The following is a 21,222-nucleotide window of genomic DNA, read 5'->3' as shown; positions in this document are numbered from 1 at the left end:
TTTCCTAGTACTTTCAATGAGGTTATCACCCCCTGCGAAAAAGGAAATGAATATATAAATAAATCCCTAGTCTCGGAACTAGACATCCGTGGGACATTGTTTCATTTTCAATATTATTTTGTTGATCAGATGTATATTAATTTCGTAATCTTAGAAACTGAAATTAGTTTCGTAATTCATTTTATTTTTGTTTATTATCTTTTTGGGGTGTTTCTTTTCGGGTGCTTTTCATTCATGACCAATGATATGTTATTTGGGTTTTTTAGGTCAAATGGCTAAGACGTGATATATATTCTAGTACATTTAGTTATCTCTCTCATTAACATATCACTGAGTTGTACATATATAGCTCCATGTTTTGTGAAAAATAAGCGAAACTTTCAGCTTTATGCTTGGTTTATTTTTCTGTATTGATTTAGATCAAGATTTTATCCAGGTCAGGTGGACTTGACCTTGAAATCTAAGTTCGATTGGTATTCGGCAAACTAACTGATTGCCGCAGTGCTGTTCCATTTGATAAGCGATGTTGTTATGCGTGTTTCATTACATATATATACTCCAACCAATTTTCAGTAATAAAAATCAAGTCATTTTAAATCACTCGTCCTCTTCTAATAGTCTGAAATATTAATAATCATAGTATTGTCTAATACCTTTCTTATAACGGCGCACGCACACCCATACAAAATTCACGCACACACACACCCTCACCCCATTCCCCACACCCACACTCAAATTTCCATTCCTTGTGAGGATATTCAGTTACAGTGCATGAAACCTGATTTTATCATACCATCACATAAGTTATTATTATTTGCAATGGAACATTCATCAATTCACTGGGTCTATACAAGCAATTGATCTACCCCTTAGATAGTCCGTCGACTATTGCATGGGGAAAATGGTATATTTGCAAAATGCACATTCTTCGCATATTGAAATGAAGGTCGAGTTCTTGCCCCATTAAAACAAAATAGTAGTAGTTAATTTAGTAATATTTATTAAGATGTGATTAAAGCTATTACTTCATGTGATTTTTTTAATACTTAGCACATTATTTTGATTGTGGGCATTAACGGAAAGACAAGACATTATTTCCCTCACAATAACGATTTTCCGTAGATTCACTATTTTGCAAAGATAATTTCCACTTCAATATGGTAAGATCTGCGCATACAACGTATGGGTTTTGCAATCTTAATTATGGTAAAAGGGTAAATTCCACAGATTAAAGTGATTGGTTAACATTGGTTTTACTTTTAAAAAATCTGACCTAGAAGGTCACACTCGTCACCTGTGTCTGTGATATGTTACAAAAATGAAGCCCAGAAAAAAATTGCGTTCGAAAATAATTATTTAGTGCTTCAAAAATTCTAATATAAAGCGACCGGAAACACCATCTTAATTTCATCCTATACACTTATGTGTATTATTTAGGCGTCTATTAGACACCTATTTACATTTACAAAATCGGGGTTTTCCTTGTAGTTTTAGTTTTTCATTCTCAATAATGGCTGTTTTCAGAGTTTATTAGTTATAATACATGCACTTGTACACATGTTTCATCTTGGTTTGAGATTTTTTTTTAATCGGCTGCTCACAAAGTTAAACAATACCTTTAACCATCATGGCCCTGGTGGTTAAATCATGAATGTAGGATTAAACCATGATGAATGAGACGGAAAGGGAAGTGGACGAAACGGTTGTAGTCGGATCAATAATTTATTTCTAAAATTGATTCGCGAATTCTACTAATATGATTCATAATTTGTAGACCATTAAACTATACCTTTTATGCCATGAGATCCGTGATTCGCGGTTATAAAAATTTGCTCGAGTCCCGTCATATAACGCAATATTCTCCAATTTATTTTGCCTTGTAGAAAAAGTAATTCATCCCATCGAACAGGTTCCCTACCTCCATGACCAAGTGTATTTCAAACTAAAATATGGTAGAAAAAACATCCCTTGTAGGTCTTTAATCTCCTTGAATTAGGGAGGAGACTCAGGAGACCGTTTCATAAGTTCCGCCTTCATTGGTTTTGAATTGATGGTACATAGCTGCAACCTGATTCTCGTAAACCGCATCAGTTGGTTCTTGCGGTAAAGATATATCTTCTGGGGTCTTGGGCAAAGTCTTTGAGTTAATAGCCATCTTTTGATATGCCCTGTCTCCGTCACGTCTGAATTGTAGCTCTATGTATGGATCGGGTGCTGTACCTTCAATCTCCAAAGTGACTCCTTTGCGTCTATATTAACAAAGTAAAAATGTAGTATTTTGTATGAATTGGATATTAAAGCTACGTAGCTGTTACAGAGAACAAGTGTCTCCATTACTAGACATTCCTTTGAATATAACTACTAACACTTATGCTGTCATTACGTTCTTCATTTTCTTTGTAAAAATGTCGGAATGGGTTCCATTAGCACATTATTGCAATTACCTGAAGAACTGATATCCATATAGGATTCATGGGATCTTTGGTTTATTTATATTAGGGGGACGAAGAATAGTCCTAAATGAAATAAGCGGCCAAAAAGACAAAATTTGACTTAAATCACCAAGTGCATAATTATGTTTTATCAGAGAATATACTATAGAATCAGTAGAAAACAAACCGCAATATTCCCGTTTTCATGATTACATATTATTTCAAATCTGAGTGATGAAGCGATGATAAAACAAGACTGGATCAAGATATTCAAAAAAAATGTTGTAAATACTTGTATTTTTATTCATTTATTTCCACAACAGATGTTTTATACATCAAAAATGATATACAAAGAAACAACATAATTACAAATATAGAAACTGGATTGAAGTAAAAATATATCGAAGTGGAAATCTGATTACAAGATTCAGAAATATATAAACAAACTAAGGGAATGTAGAAGACCAGAAAATACATTTTGAGGATCATTTTTTATTTGATGACAAAGGTATTGCTTGTGTATTCTATGAAATGAGATATTGTCCTATTCTTACGGAAATCGGGGACGTATTTCCATAGAAGTGATTTATTGTATAGAACAAAAAAAATGTTAATGGAATATACGATTAAGCGGAAGGTGGATATCATGAACTTTTCTAGAAATGTAGTATAAATATACAATCATTCATAGAAATTAATTATTAAAAACTTCAGGAAACATACTATTTTCTAATTGAACATAAACGTAACAGATTTTAGAGATATCAACTCATCGATAGATACTTGAAGATAGATGTGAAGGATGGGTTATTAATCGGAGAACATGATTCTGAAATAGTTCAATCCTTACAATATTTTTAATGAAAAAAAACAATCCAATAATAAGATAGTATTATTCAATTCCAGCAGTCATTGTTTTATTAAACTTCCTGGTACGCTTGTTATATAAGTAGAATTGCAAAAACAATCATATTCATTTATTTAGTTGCTTCCTCTTTAAGGATATACATAGCATAGAATGATTAAGAATACTCCAGAATGTGTCAGTTAAGCTTTATAGGCACTATATTTAATGCGATAGAAAGTACAGAGAGAGACGATAGAGCCTGCCTGCAGAGAAAGGGACAATAGGATAAGCTACGTTGTTTACATTGTTAGTTTCACTGAGGTCATTCGAGAGTCTTCTAGAAGTGGACTATTCTAGAAAGGATTAAACAATACTTGAAGCTTCTAGAATAGTGAATATTTATTTATATATATATATATATATATATATATATATATATATGTAAAGCTGTCAATTTCTTCAAGTACATCATGATATCAGATCAGAACTCAGAGTTTCACACCAGACTTTATGTCAGAGCATAGTTTATTTCCATTGGAATACACCATGTATGTTCTTTGGAATTATTTGCATGCCATCAATGAACTGCTTGCAGTTATTTTGAGAGAGGAATTATCAGTTCTCGGCGAGATCATCAACCGGTTTTAATGAACGCATTTCAACCCATAGATTGCTAAAATTGACTCTTAATCATCAGCATCGTCTACACAGACATTTCAACTCGTTACAGGGACTCTTGTTATTGATCGTGCTTCAACATCAATTTCATCATCGCCATCAATGTGAACTTTGATTTAAGGAATCTTCGCCAACCAACTTGGATTTCATCTGGATTTTATACAGGACTATCATAACTTTGGATTGCACATCTAAATCTTCAAGAGATGTGAGATCATCGTTTATTTTTGTTTTGTTTAGTGTATAATTGATTATTTTCCTGTAATAAAAAAGGGAGATCACAATTAAAAATTCGTTAAATTCCCATTGTTTTCTTGCAGTGTCGTAACACGCTTGAATGTCAACCTATAAATTATAGTTTTGGACGAACTCAAAATTGGAATGGGAAAATATTGCCTTCTAAATAAGATTCTTTTTCTTTCAATCTAAAATTCGTATTGTTATTGTATTACCATCTTAACGAATTATGGTTTTGTTATTGCACAATTATGTCGAAGGCATCATTGCTGGACTAACTTATCCATGCTGAAATAAACTGAGCGATTAAAATCAAACGGTGTGTTTCTATAAAGATTCGTTATAAACGGTTTCTCTTTTCCGGCATAGAAAACCGTATCGCCCTGAAGCCAACCTTTGTCTACAAAGCGAATAATTCCATTAACTCATATTGCACGTCATCGCGTTTGTTTCAATAGCGAAGTTTTTCGGAATCCTGGCTACTGACGCGGGTAATACCGCTTAACGAGTCTCTGTAGAAACACGCCGTATGTTTCAATTTTCAAAAGTTGTGCTAAATCAAACTGCTTAGCTCAATTTCAAATATTTCATAGTATACATGTAAATGTAAAATTACCTCTGCCGAATAAGGACGATCGTAACAATAGTAACAACCACGGCATACACCAATAGAATTGCCACCACGATAATAAGAAAAATTCGCTCTCCTGGAAAAAGGAACACGGAGATGTCATAACAGTTACTACCCATGTACCAAATGAAACAATGTAAATGAATTCGATTTAAATCAATTTCTTTATTACTTTGCCCATGACATACAATAATACCAGGGAATTAGACTTGGTCTAACATTTTAACATTAGGCCTACATGTTAAATGTGCATTATATACTTTATTTATGTTAAAGGTCATCGTTTAAAATTTTAATAATGTTTAAAATGTTAAATCCATGTCCACAAATGTAACTTCATCTGTTATACATTCATACATTATTTCTAATTTAGACAAAGCCAATGATCCGATCCTCAAGCTTGACAGAGTGCAAAATGCAGCCGCCCGAATAATTGATAAAACTTCTAAATATATCACCCCTGTTCTTAAAGAACTTCACTGGTTGCCTGTAGAGAGAATAAAATTCAAGATTTTGTTGCTTACATGGGAAATTGTTAAAGGTCAAGTCCACCTCGGAAAAATGTTGATTTGAATCAATAGAAAAAACATCAGACAAGCACAATGCTGAAAATTTCATCAAAATCGGATGTAAAATGAGAAAGTTATGACATTTCAAAGTTTCGCTTATTTTTAACAAAATAGTTATATGAACGATCCAGTTACATCCAAATGAGAGAGTCGATGATGTCACTCACTCACTATTTCTTTTGTTTTTTATTGTTTGAATTATACAATATTTCAATTTTTATGAATTTGATGATTAGGACCTCCTTGCCTGAAGCACAAAATGTTAAAATAATGGAATTCCACGTGTTCAGGGAGGAATGAAACTTTATTTCACATGACAATGACGAGAAAATCAAAATATTTCATATTTCATATAGTAAAATACAAAAGAAATAGTGAGTGAGTGATGTCATCAGTTCCTCATTTGCATACCGACCGAGATGTGCACATAACTGTTTTGTGAAATGAAGCGAAACTTTAAAATGTCATAACTTTCTTATTTTACATCCGATTTTGATGAAATTTTCAGTGTTATGCTTGTTGGATTTTTCTCTTTTTATTCAAATCAAGTTTTTGTTGGGGTGGAATTGTCTTTAGTGGTTGTGCTTCTCTTTATTCTAACGATCTTATCTCGGAATATGTACTCTCTAGAAATTTAAAATCTTCAGGGACCGGATTGTTGACAACTCGTAGAATCAAATGTTCATTTTGTGAAAAAGCTTTTGCTGATAGTGCTCCAACTTTGTGGAATGCACTCTCGTCAACAATACACTGTTAGAAAATTTATCCTTAAACTCGAAGAAGTTCCTGCAGCAGAGTCTCGAGAACACCTGTAATCTTACCAGATTGCGTAATCTTACAGGATATTGGTATTTGGTGTGTGTAATCTTACAAATTTCCTTAAATAAAACACTCTTTTCCCTTTTTCTAACAGACCTGTTCTGTTACAGACCTGTTCTGTTAAATTGCAGAAAAATTCCTGTTTCATGAATTTAAAGAATGATTCTGGTATTGCTTTCTGCAAAATCTTCTTTTATTTTTCTGTAAAATCAGGGTTTTTTAACAGTGTACGCTATGTCAAGTCTATAGAGTCATTCAAAGCCAACTTCAAGACGCCTATTCTCATCATTTTAAAAATAAAAGTCCCCCCCCCCCCCTGTATGTAATAGCTCACTCTGCGCCTCTGAATAGGAAACTAGATAGAAGGCGCACTCTAAATGCTTTACATTATTATTATCATTATCATTATTATTATTATTATCATTTTTATCATATTAATATTATTATTATCCTCATTAATATCATTATTATTATTATTATTGTGTATTGGAGGCGCGATATCTCAGTCAGTAGTGCGGTGGATTCGTATTCTGGTGACCCGGGTTCGATTCCCACTTGGTGCGCTAATGCCCTTTGGTAAGGCATTGATCCTCAGTACCATGTCATTCGGAGAGGACTTTAAGCCGTCGCGACGGTCCTCTGGTTGCTTGCTTACAAGCATTCATGTTTTCTTAGCTTTAGGTAAAAAATCACCACCAATTAGATATTAAACATAATTCTGTTAAGGAATACAAGAGCGCTGCCCTGCCGTTTACCTATTAATGGATAAAATGAACAAATTGCTTTTGAGATGACACAAGCAGTTCATTCATTGCATACACTTCACGATGATTATGGATACTGCCATGACTGTTCAACGAAAATGTTATCAAATAAAGTGTAATGCATCACTTTCCTCATGGCCTAGTATCATTTCTTTCATAATAATCTATGGTTCATTTGATTTTACTATTTTTATTCACAATCATGGGACAAAATTTTCAGGTCGTAGCATCTCTTTGAATTCAATGGTCCCTTTTAATGTCAGAGAAATTCCCAACAGTCCACACCCAACACGTTGTCATCATGACTCTCATAAGAGTGCCATTTAGTATGAGATTAGATTCATGAATTCTTACCTTGGACATACATGTACTGTACTTCTGGTGTCTGATTGCATTTGTTAATTAAAGACAGAGTTGATTTTTCGGGAGAAAAAGTCGAATATCCATTCGTATCAACATTCTCTGTAGGGTTGTCTTGGTTGGTCGAGCCCGGTGACATTTGTTGTGTACTAGTTGTCTCGACTGAGAGCGTTGAAACCGAAGAGGTATAGGAGAGAAAGAAAGATAGAGAGAGAAAAAAAAAAGAAAGAACGAAAATGGTTTCAACAGAACCAACACTTATCGATATCAATTATAATTCAATGAAAATGAGCTGGACCTGGCCTTGAAATCATTAAACAATTTTGCCCATTAACTCCCTGTCCGCTTTGTTTGACTAGACAAAGTAACTTACATCTAGGGATTGGCAAATGGAAGAAAGAATAAAGACAGATGAATTATATCGCCATTTCTGGCTGCTGAACACAAATCCACCAACCGATTTGACATACGACGCAGTTTTAGATTAGTTCCCGCCATTTTGAGGAAAATTGGCGGGAAGATGGCTCCAGATGCGTACTATTAAAATGACTGAGTTTTTGCACTTATATTCTCTTCTTTTTTGTGACCATTTTACAAACAAAAGGGACTAACTCATTTCTTGCTAAGTCGTCATAATGTTTGTTTTACTATTTCACCAAAATCTATATTTGCATTCGGGAAGTTATTCGACTACGTTTCTGTTACATACGTAACAGATAAGGCAATTAAAACATTCTGTAGATGTATATTTTATAGATAATTCAAGAATGGCCACTCTTTGGCCTTTCCACATGCTCAACGTGATGTCCAAAAATATCTTAAATCATTGGAATATAAAATATGTATTGATTGTGTGATCGCTTCTTTTATTCATATAGGCAAGTATAGCTTTATCAAAAAGACCAATGTCTGGGCGCTGTCTGACATGTACGATGAATTTTTCACTTACAGACGTTTGCATTTGTAGCATCAGTGGTTGTAGTTGTTGGTACAGGAACCGCAGAAGATGTAGTCCCTGGCGGTTGGGTGACTGACGCAACTGACGTGGTCTCATCCATTCCTTGATAGGTTGCTACGGATGTTGTAACACCTGATGCTGTGGACATGGTGGACGGTGTGGTTACAACTGAAGGGTCAGCTTTTGATGTCACAGTGGTATGAGATGCGGGTATTGTGGCCATAGTTGAAGGAATCGGAGTCGTTGTTGTTAAAGGAGGTTCTGTATGATAATGGTGGTGATTGTGGTGTTTACATGTATAGTAAAGTGGGAGTGAACTGTATGTGGTCTTTAGTTGACTGTGTCATAAAATGCACGTTTACAGATATCTACTAATACTACAGAAAATAAATAAAACCTATAATTGTATTTGTAGAGAGAAACTAAAAAAGTTTTGAGAGGAGAAGTGATTGTTTTGCTACTTGGTAACATAATTATTTCGGTATAAATGTATTGAATAGTTAATTAGCGTGTTATCAATCAAGTGGGTCTACATTACTAGACTACACTAGCATTATGGGTCAGGACACTGGCCAGGTATGAGTGGCTGAGGACTCTACATGGCGCTATTGGTTCGTGTCTGTTTTAAAAGGCAAGTCCACCCTAGTAAAAGCGATTCAAATAGAACAGAAAAAACAATCAAACTAAACTGGATCATGCTTAATTAGATTATGACGGTTGTCTTTGTTTGATTTTAAAGAGAATGCATTTGCACGACAAGACACGAATAGTATGCCTGTGAGATATATACCATCTATTTCCAATTATAGTGTATTATGAATCATAAGATAATATATAATTTTGATCAATCTGCTGCTATTAAGCCCCAACAATTGACAAAATATGGCATTTCAAAATCGTTAATGTATAGTGTCCAAAAATGTCTTACATCATCGGACTTTGTATTGCTACCTTTGCTCGTTTATCAAAGTATAGCCACGAAAAAAAAGTCTAACGTACCGGCAGAGGTGATAAGGTACCCCGATGCCCCAGGCGAGTTCGCAGCCCTCATCAATGTTGCAGTTATAGTTGTCGGTGTGGTTGATAACCCGGACAGCACAGTGTCACCTGGTTCTGTAGGGTTAATGGTCATACCTCCAACCTCCACAGTCAGCGTGTCTCCTGGTGCGAGGTCTAGAGCTAGAACCTGAAGCAGGATTCCTCCTGATGATGCAGTCACATTGATTCTGGAGACGAGGTTGGCTGGTTGGGATGAACTAGATATGACGTAATCACCGGGAAACCATGGCGATGCTAGGTAGTCATCCCCAATTGATACTGGAAAAGAATTAGGAATGGAGTCAAATAAATAACCATCAAATTCTTCTATTTTATCTTGTTCATCATCGTTATCACATTCATACGTGTTGGTTAAGGAATCATCCATTCCATTCCCCTATTGATACTGGAAAATAATTAGGAATGGAATAAAAAACAATAACCATCAAATTCTTCTATTTTATCTTGTTCATCATCGTTATCACATTCATACAACGTGTTGGTTAAGGAATCATCCATCCTTGATGATCCGATGATAGTAATTAGGTAAATGTAAAAGAACAAAGTACTTTGACATTTTGTAATAGGTCCTCAAAAAAATAATTTACTATATGCAATTTATTTAGCCTTTATGATTTTGTGTACCTATATGTATTTAATTGAAAGAACTTACACACACACACACACACCAACGCGCACCCACACATTATTTGTTCCTGCTTCAGCTATTCCTAGTAGAATTGGCAGGATTATAAGTTATCCAAGTTCGTCTAAATGCAGAACAATTTGATATTAAAGATCTAATTTAATAAGATGCCACAACAGATACTCATCAAATAAATTGTAGGAAAATTGGCGGAAGCTTCCTACGGAAAACTTCAGTCTGTTTATTTGCTAATAATCAGATTTAGCTAAATATTCATATTGTTTGATTTTAGGTTATTGTCTATTGATTAGAATCGACATAAGGATTTTCGTTGATGAAGATGATTTGATATTTTGTTTATAATTATTTGATTATGTCACATTTTAACCACTGTGATGATGTATGGGGTAATTGCGGATGAATCAATCAAACTGTTCTTCATCATCCTCAAATTATAGGGAAGCCAATACATGTCCATTGCATTCAGCTGCCAAAGCAAATCTGATGAAATTAAAGTGGGTAGCACTGAAAGAATACAGAAGAGCAAATATTGATATCATGATGTCTAAGAGAATGACCGGACAGGCCACCGAGATACCCAACTGATAGTTTTTCATGTTATTGGTGCATACCGAAAGTATATCTGTATGATTTTATCTATGCTTTTGATTATATAAACTCTAATTATTTTGTATAAACTGAACCTAGTTTTATATATTTCCTGGTACATGTTATGAATATCATGTTTTAGATTTTATTTATGTGTTTAGTTTGGGTTTCTTTTACTTGCTATGTTTATTTATGACACAATCCCAACTCAATTAGACTCTGCACCTGTTGTGTTTGTTTACCATTTGAAAATAAAATATGGATCAATTCCAGCGTAACGGACATGACGTTCAGACAAATTTTTGTAATTCAAATGTTTATACAGTAGAATTAGCAGTCTTTTGATAATTGTTACTGAGCTTATCAGACACATTTAAGTATCAGTTACATACACATAAAATTTCAAATCGTTTCATTGAACAGTTGCGGAGAAATTGCACTCTTTGTGAGCGTAACGGACATGACACGAAATGGACGAAGCATTTTTACCTCCTATTGCTTATCAAAATTCCTGTGAATTCTTAGATTGCATGCACCTGGCATTGGTGTTAATTTAACCTTAAGATCATGCTCTATCCATAAAATGGTGTTTAACAACAGTTTTGCAGTGCATTCTGTATTCCTAGCTCAAAATGTAGCGTAACGGACATGACACACGAAGCGTAACGGACATGACAGTTTCGTCCACTTTTTGTAAGCGAATATAATTATTTTATTACAAGATATGGTACAAGTCTAATTGTTTACATGTTAAGACTAGAGGTTAGAGACACATATCATAACTGGTAATCTGTAATATCTCCTATTAATTTGCAATTTCAGAGGGGGTCTTTTTGTACAATATTTATAAAACGAAAAACTGTTTAGAAAAATTTATTTTACACCGGTTAACAACAGTTAATGAGTATTTTCCAGTTACTACCATCCACCACACCTAATTAAAGGAGAAAAAGTTGATAGAAAAGATTATTTTTTATTCATGCCCTAATATTTGATAATATACTAGCGTAACGGACATGACACCCTTACGAAGTGAACCTAATCAGCACTTCTTAGTTTGGAAATGAAAGAAATATGAATAATGAATGTAATTATGTAACACCAAAGTACCTTTACTAACACTCTAAAGAAAAATATGTAGATATTATTAGCAGGTATCATTAAATTAATAGCTAGAGCCTATTAATTTTATATTGAATACAATGTTCATCATACAACTACGACACACTGAGAAGACCAAATCTCATTTTTTGTGAGAAGAAAACAAAATTTACCAGACCTGTATAAATCCAAGAAGAACATATTATGGAATGTATTGTATGATAAAGGACATGTACTAGTATTAATGTCAGTTTTAAGATTACAAAAAATGGTATTAAAATTTAATAGCAGTACCTGGAAACCGGTCTTTCATTATCGATTATGTATGAGTTGAAAGGTAATCGGAATGTTTGTAAATAGCTTCTGAGATTTTTTTTCATTCAAAATAACTATCATCCTGAGAATATTCATCCTTTCATCAAATCTTGGATGTTCTAAATCTTACAATTTTGCTTGCTGACAAATGTGGCAGTATCTAATTTCGTTGTATTGTCCGCGCTGCTTGGTACAATTGAAGATACATCATTCAAATCGTGATTATGGCTGACCAAAATACTATGATGACATAATTTATTGATCGTGCCACATTCTTTCCACGGCCCCTTTGCTTTGTGATACTGCAAAGAAGTGCCACTGTAGATTCATAGATTCATAGAGCTACATCATGAAACACAGATATCCGAATACAAACTTGCTTTTAAATGTGATCCTATGCCATCACTGAAGAAGTACATGTAGAGGTTGGTGAAAGTCAGATACTTTGAAGTAATATCATCAATGATCATGAATTCACAAGTTGGAGTTTTATCATGCTCCAAACTGTCAGTGCAAGAACCTAAGATAATCAAATGTTTGTTCAAACACGAATGATGCAGATCGTGATCTGAGTATGTTGCCAGATCTAGCTGCATCTTATCATAATATTATGTGGCATACCGTGAATTCTCAGAAAAATCTACCAGAACAAGAGCTGAACTTTCATCATTCACCAACTTCTAAAAATAGCTTGAATGACATGCAGATTCTAAGAAATATTACATTCAGCTATCCTCAAACAATTGAGACTAACCTCAGTCTGTGACACTGAGCCTAATATTTTGTTTTTGTAAATGCTGCCATTTGCCATATGTAAGGCGTCATGTCCGTTACGCGAATTGTCATGTCCGTTACGCCATTTTTATGAAAATGAGAAGTGGTAAGGAAAAATGATTGCTACACATGGTAGGGGGTTTAATTCTAACATAGAATCTGAATCTGCAGTACATTTAGACAAATTTCCTGTAAGCTGTGAAAACTTTAAGTGAAAAACGTAACGGACATGACACTGATAATGGTAAAGAAATCACACAAATCTGAAGACAGATCTCTGTAAAATTGATGAATGGCATAAAATTTAACGATTATTTTCTGTTGATTTAAACATTAATCAACTATTCAAAAGTTAAAAGAGACCTCTGGGACCTTGTTTGCTTTTAGTAGAGACAGGAAAGATGAATTGTTTAAAAATAGCCACATTTTTTACATTTTGCAATATACTATTCTATTTTTTTGATGATGGAAAAAACTACAAAATTTTATCAATATTGCGATTTTTCTATTGGAAATTGAGACTTTATAGATTACTTTTTAAGAAAATTTGACTGCTTGAGTGAAATCTGAAACTTCATTTTTTCTCTAAAGTGAACATTTTCCATGGAATTGCCCATATGTATCTATCCATCTATCTGCATTTGATACCCAATCAAATTATTATATTCATTCATGATTTAATCGGAGGAGATGATCAATAAACTCCGCTTAATTTCAAACTGCTTTGTGCCTTTGTTGTTGTTGTTTATGGTGATGTTGTAGTTATTGTTCTTTTTTGTTTAATGCAATCTGATCACGAAAATGGAAACATTAATATTGCAGAGTTAAAGCAGTGACATATTGATACAATCATTGGGGCATAGACACCAAAAATTCCACAACCAAGCGAACAAAAAGGTGACAGTATCAAGAAAATGGTGATGTATTTTGGCCTATGCGCCCTTCCTTGTCCCTTTAACATGTTTAACAGTTTAAGTTTATTTCGCCATTAATATACTTACCAGAATAGATGGATACAAATTCATTATTGGTCTCATCATCACCACAAAGCTGAGCAGAATTACCCGGACATGGCATTTTACACATGATGTTATCAACAGACTGTGCAGGTTGTTGGATCTGATCACCACAGGTACATGTCGTTCCATATAAACCAGCAAACAGAGAATCGCTTGAACAGTGTTCTAAACATGTTTCAATCGTGTTCAACTGAAAAGAAATTGCTGTTGTTGATAAAAGTGCATCTTCGAAACGGTAACATCCTTGATAATTTGGTGCAATCCCAACGTTTAGACCTAGAAAGAGAAAGGCGAGAACTTCTTTCACATTTCTACTAAGATCAATCTTGCAAGTTACTCAATATCTAAAATACAAATCTCTTATTGTTTTCACGGTCCGTGGCTGTGATATGAAGGATTTTTTGTTATAAGTCATGTTCCAATCATATTCCTTTTTATCAATTTTGTATTTTAATACATTATTTTAACCACTGCAGTTTTAGAAGAATTGGTGAAAATAAACATCATTTTGGTGAATCTGTGCACGATATCACCCCCACGAAAAAAAATCTTTCAAGTTAATCTAGAAAATAAACTAGAAGACCGCTCTTTTATGAAGTGCCAAGTGCCAACTCTCTGGGAACTAAATATATTTACCATACGTTAACAAGTTTGACCAGAAATTAAGTTTGATATGAGATAAGAAATGGATGATTATACAGTGAATAAATTCTTTGTTAATTTATCTGTTAATGAATAATGAATATTAAACCGAGCTTTATTTAAATAGTATCAGTGATGAAAATGTGATTTCATTATAACTGTTATCCTTTTTTTTTCACGAGTCTTGGTAGACCTACCTGAGCATCTAACACCCACATCTTTACTATGAGGACATGCTGAAGCTTGTCCCCACTGGTCACTGGTAACACATTCGTTGAGACTTTCATCTGACGATTCGCATTGGACATTCATTAACCAGACCGTCTGTGTGAACGGACCTTGCCCGAATCTTGGGATATTCGTTCCCAAGGAAACTTGAAAACCTTCGTGATGTCAGTCATACGAGAAATTTGAAGAAAGAAAAATGTTATGTTGAGTAGGTCACTGCAATTCTTGTAGTAATGTTTCAACTATTTGAAACATGTAGATCTATCTAGCAGATTCAAAATAGTCTACATATATTTCGAGTTTTCGGGAGACATGTACATTTAACTAACGAACTGTATTCATTTGCAATATGCATAGACCATTTACAGGTGCTGAAAATCTTTATAAAAAAACATACCTCAATATCAATCCCCAAAACATACCTCAGTCAAACACGGAACCAGTGAAAATTATTTAATATTAATATAATTACATGTAGGACAATTGTCTTTATACTTTTTGTTCATTTACTTTACTATTTAAAGGAGTACTCTTAATAAGAATCAAACATGTTATTTTTATATAGGAAAGAATTATAAAAAAAAATCGCCGACAATTTCATCGACATTGCGTGCGTTTTTTTAAGTTTGTAATGACATCAAAGTTCTGCCTTATTTCAGCAAAATAGTAGTATACATGTTTTCATTAATATGCAATGTTTGATGATATTCACTTCAGTCATCCAATGATATGACCTACTATACTGATTTGACATACGATACTCAGTGATAGTGCGTCCCAGAAAAAAGAAACCGAGATTTAGGAATGATTTATATAATAACTTAATCACAAATACAATAGACAAATGACCTACCAATGTAAAACTTAGAATCTCCTCTTTCATCTGATATTACTTATATGATATTATTCCTAATTCACGCATGAGTGAGCAGAAACAATTTGAAAAAAAGGATACAAAAACTCATTTTGCAGGGGGTATCTGAATTTCAAAAAGAAAATCACATGCCAAAAAATTTCAATATCTGCTCTTTTATTTGATACCTTAATCACAAAATATGGTCATGAAGTAAAAAGTTAAGTTCCCTCGAAACATTGCTTGTATTTCCATAATTTCATTAAATAAACGTGTTTTCACCGGTCTCCCACAGAAACTATCGCATGGTTAACACAAACTTAATGCATGACTGATCGTCAACAAAACGGAGTTCGAGTGAGTTTGAACGCTAGCCTGTAAAACCTCTTCATTTTATGAAATTATTGAAATTTAAACCTTATTTCAAATGACCAGAACTTTGTTATTTCTTGACCATTTTCTGTAATTGAGGCATCAAATTAAGAGCAGACATTAAACTTATTAGAAATGTGGTTTTCTTTTCGAAACCCAGATACATGGTATCCCCTCTTCAAATTGTTTTTGATCACTCATGCTTGAATGGAAAATAATCTATGTATTGTATGTATTTGTGATTAAGTTATGATAAATCATCGATAAATATCGGTTTCCTTTTTTGTGGGACACACTGTATATGTATATATATATAATTTCAGCCTGTAATACCCCTCTAACCCTCCAGCCCCCTAACACAGTAATGTATGAAAACATTACATAACTATAATTTCAGTAAATGTTATAGTAAAAGCGGATGGGTTAGATTATTTAACAGACCGCCTAGCATGCTGTACCCATCGCCGTGATTGAGATATAATTATTATAAATAATTCAATTTCAATTTATTTATTCAACGATCATCAGGTACAAACAATTACATAAACACTACAAATACAGATAATCATACACAGTGGCGTACCGTGGGTCACGGCATTGGGGGCACCAGCATAATTTTTAGTCACTTTTCGTGCGCTCAGTTGTCAGTTATACTGACCTAAGTAACAGTGACATTTCAAGGACAGTGCCATTAAACAGATATGTATCTCACTGATCACATAATACGAGCGCGAAACGCGAGCTGAATTTTTTTTATATTCAGAACTAAAAAGGGACATTATAAGCAAATTTTTGGAATCATGATATGTACCTGTCTTGCTATAAAACAAACAATGCGAAGCGCGAGCTGAAAATGTTGTATATATTAACCCCAAGCAGGGACATTTTAAGGACTATATTTTGAGAATCCTTTAAGAGTATACATGTCTCACCATCATGACCATAGTCATCTAATGCGAGTGCCAAGCGTATGCTGATTTGTTATGATTACATCGAAACACATGAAGCACCTTTTTTTGGTCATTGTACTCATGATTATCATACACATCTCACTAATCAAATATTGCGAGCGCGAAGCACGAGCTGAAAATTTAGGATATTCACACCTTAAGAGGAGCATTGAAAGGTTTGTTTGTTGGAATTCATGATGACCATACGCATTTTACTAGCCAAATGATGCGAGCGCGAAGCGCAAGCTGAATTTTTGTATATTTTGACCCCAAACAGGGATATTTTAAGGACTATTTTTCTAAGGAATCCATTAAGAGTACACATATCTCACCATTGTCATCTAATGCGAGTGCCAAGTGCATGCTGATGTTACTAGAATTACATCTAAACACATGAAGCACTTTTTTGTAGTCATTGTTATTATAATTATCATACTCACCTCACTTATCAAATATTGCGAGCGCGAAGCGCGAGCTGGAAATTTACTTAATTCAGAACTGAAGATGGGAATTTTAAGGCTTGTTTGCAGGAATTCACGGAGACCATGCGTATTTCGCTTGCTAAATGATGCGAGCGCGAAGTGCAAGCTGAAAATTTTTGATATTCAGATCAGAAAAAGTTACATTTTAAGGACTGATTTTATGAATTCATGAAGAGCAGACATATAATAATAATAATATTAGTAATAATATGCAACATTTATTTACATTTTAAGGACTGATTTTAGGAATTCATGAAGAGCAGACATATAATAATAATAGTAATAATAATATGCAACATTTATATAGCGCTTAATACAAATGTTTCTAAGCGCTGCATACTATTACCCCGGCTTTAGCACGGCTACCCTGATCGGGCGCATCGAGCATTCAATGAATTTCTTCCTACCGGGTACCCATTTACTACACCTGGGTCGAGAGTGTAGATAAACGCCTTGCCAAATGACGTTAGTGCTGCGGTGGGGTTTGAACCCCGGACCTTGTGGTTTACAGTTCGGAGCCTTATCCACTTAGCCACAACACCTCTACTCAGCAATCCATTAATATGCGAACGTAAGTACGGACGGGAAGTGTTTTATATCAAGACCTTAAAATGGGGCAACCACTTTAAGTAGTCATAAAAAGGAAGCATATATGTATCTACATAAAACAATAATAATTCAAAGTGACAGGAAATATATTTGGTGTATATTGACTTGGAAACGGAAGTTCTTAGTACAACGCGATTATATATATCTCGTTAAACTGACAATGCGAGCGCCAGGAGCAAAGAAGACATAGGCCCTGAACAAATTATGTTTCATATAGTTATATTTTTTTAAAGTAATATAACATAACATTATTATAATATAACATTATACTGAGCAATAATTTATTCTTTCCCACTACGTTTCTTTCCCTTTCTCCCTCTTTTTCTCCTTCCCCCTTTTTTGTTTGGGGGGCAGCCGATTGGGGGGCACGTGCCCCCATGCCCCCGTAGTTTCGCCACTGATCATACAAACAATAGAATGATGTTTGATGACCCCGGAGAAGTACACTGATGCAACAGCCGCAAAAAAGTGGGAAAAATGAAGGGGGGCTATCAATTGGATAAAATAAATAATTTACTGAAAGTTTTTAAAGTCTCTTGAACCTAGAAAGATTTGAACTGGATATGTCAGAGGGGAGGTTATTCCACAACTTAGGAAAACAAGTTTTAAAGGAATTGAAAGATATAGTTGATCGAGCTAAGGGTCGAGAAATTTGATTGCTTTGCCGAGTAAAATGAGAGTGTATTGTAAAATTTGGGACAAAAATGTCATTGAAAAGAGGAGGCAAGATTTTAACATAAAATTTATACATAAATACAAGAGAATTGAATGATATCAAGTCCTGTAATGGAATTATGTTCAGTTGAGAAACTAGAGGCTTTGTATGAGTGCGGTAGGGAGCGTTTGAAGTAATGCGAAATACTTTTTTGTAAAATACGTAGTTTATCTAAATGTGATTTGAAGGTGTAGCCCCAGACAACATTGCAATAATTCAAATGGGGTAGTATGATGCTATTGAATAAAGTAATCAAAATTGATTTAGGAACATAATGTCGTAACTTGGACAGAACACCAATGGCTCTTGATATCTTTGTACTAATAGAAATAATATGAGATTTCCAAGAGAGATGTTCGCTTAAAGTCACACCGAGGAATTGTATATTGTCGACCCGTGTGAGGAGATTACCACCAATGTGAACATCACGAAGATTAGATGGTACATTCTTTTCTTTTGTTCGAATAATCATATATTTGGTCTTCTCAAGATTAAGGAATAATTTGTTGCAAGCAAACCATTTTTTGATTTATCCAATTCAATATTTGCTAACGATACAAGATGATGTATATTTTTGTGTGATGTTGAAACAATGGTATCGTCAGCAAACAGAGAAAAGATGAAGTCTTGGAGAACAATTGATAATTTCATTAATGTTAACAATATAACCAACCTAATTGTTTGCAGATAACGCCAGCGTCCGTGCTATCCCATCCGATGTCACATATCGTCCCCCAAACACCATTATAATATACTTCTATTCTTCCTTCTAGAGAAGAGCTGCCATCAACCAGTCTCACGTCACCTTCATAACAAAAAAAAAATCGTTTTTAAAAGCACCAATTTAAGAGTTGATTTTTATAAAAATGCTGAATATACTTTCACACCACTGGACGTTGTTCTTTGTTACTATCCTCCAAAAGACATTGATTAGTTAAATGTCCTGAATATATTGGTGTTTCCGCATCACCTCAAGACCCTGCTTTCACGGCTTTTTTCTGCTCCTGTATGTCTCTCACTCTCGCTCTGTGTCGGCCTGTTTGTCAGATATAGCCATTTAAGTGATTTGATATCCTTTTATAAAATTGTTTTACTCACCCATACGTGAATTTGGAACCACATGAATTATTTCAGGTGAAAGAGATTCTAAGCTTCACAATGATCATTTGTTTATTCTATTTGGTATTAAGTTATGATAAATGAACGATAATTTTCGGGGCGGGATGGAGGGGGTTGGTGGACGCACTATTCCAAAGGCGTGGCACATATAACCCCCAAACGCCGTAGAAGGCACTTTAAGAAACAAAAACAAGGAAGCAGTTTACCTGGCGACTGTCCGAATATTCCTGATCCTCTCGACGCTAGCAGAATGAATTGAGCCCAGAATAAAAAATGGAAATTCATGGCGGATGATACATCAACATCCAAATTACACATCCATTGCAATTTGTTTAACATGTAGCAGTTAAATTTGTATTACAGACTAGACAAATAAGGTTCAGAGTACCACTAAGGTAGCTTCTTTTTATATTTTCTGATGTATATTACAATCTTTCATGTTCTTCATTCCCAGAGCAAAGTTCACTTTAGTGCGAAAACAATATTTTGTCAAAGGCAAAACATTCAGCCATTCAACCATGAAGAATGTAAGAATGTAAACATCAGAGTAAATCATGCCGGGGGGAGGGCAGGGTTCCGGGGGTTCCGCTTTCTGGGACCCCGCCGTTTGCTAACAGCCAAACAAGAAAAAATGGGAAAATTGAAGAAGTAGAAAGGAAGAAAGAAGATAAAAGATGGAAGAACAGTGAATGAAACAAAAGACGGAGGATAATTTGAAGAAAAAAAAACTCAAGAGATTATAGAAATTAAGTTTGAAAGAAACAATCACGCTCACGTTGTCTTGGGTGAGATATAAGAAATAATAAATATGCACAAAATGATGGCATGGGACTTAAAATATCCCGTTTTCAAGTCAATATGCCCAAATTAAATTGATCGTCATTTGAGTTTCATTATTCTGGGACTTTTTTTTGCAGGGGGTGCTTTAGTAAATATGGCAAGCAAAAAATAAAAAGAAAAAGCGTTCTACACAAAATGTTGGGCATTTTCTTTACAATTGGCACATCTACCAGAATTCTAGGGGGTGCTGTCTATGGAGAATAATACACGCCGCACCCCCTGTGAATATCTTGGGGGTGCTTCAACACCGTGACCCCCACCACCCCCGCTTCCCGCAGGGTCATGAATGTGATTGAGGTGTGCCGCCTCAGATACACGGGATGCGACCGACCAGAAATGTTTCTTTCTTTCTCTTTTGAATTGAATGTATTGCTGCAGGCACTACATGCTTGTTGGGTACTTATCACATGATTTACTCACTTTACCAGAGTTTACCTTTACTGCAAGAAGGATTATAATTATATGTCATGAAGACATGCCTAGAACCGTTTCACCGGAATGATGCACGTCTTTAAAATTCAATAACTTTGTTATCCAGACTTCATCAAATTTTCAGCATTTTGCTCGGTGAATTTTACTCTATTTTGGGGGATATAAACATTTCCAGCCAGGACC

The 21,222-nt window shown here is 34.5% G+C and overlaps 1 protein-coding gene across 1 annotated transcript; it reads right to left on the bottom strand.

The window, feature by feature from the left end:
- Positions 1-5,301: 5,301 nt before the first annotated feature.
- LOC121430615 (probable GPI-anchored adhesin-like protein PGA18) lies at positions 5,302-19,449 on the bottom strand. The gene is made up of 7 exons (XM_041627932.1): positions 19,322-19,449; positions 14,637-14,822; positions 13,780-14,073; positions 9,295-9,612; positions 8,287-8,556; positions 7,332-7,499; positions 5,302-5,312 (listed from the first exon to the last, which is right to left on the bottom strand). Exons 2-7 carry the CDS (start codon positions 14,749-14,751, stop codon positions 5,302-5,304), a joined length of 1,176 nt encoding a protein of 391 aa, XP_041483866.1. The 5' UTR covers positions 14,752-14,822; positions 19,322-19,449.
- Between the last annotated feature and the right edge of the window lie 1,773 nt (positions 19,450-21,222).

The sequence above is a fragment of the Lytechinus variegatus genome, chromosome 17 (assembly GCF_018143015.1).
Source record: "Lytechinus variegatus isolate NC3 chromosome 17, Lvar_3.0, whole genome shotgun sequence".
NCBI lineage: Eukaryota > Metazoa > Echinodermata > Echinoidea > Temnopleuroida > Toxopneustidae > Lytechinus > Lytechinus variegatus.
Note: the sequence above shows the minus strand (reverse complement) of the source record. Positions and strands in the feature narration are given on the sequence as shown.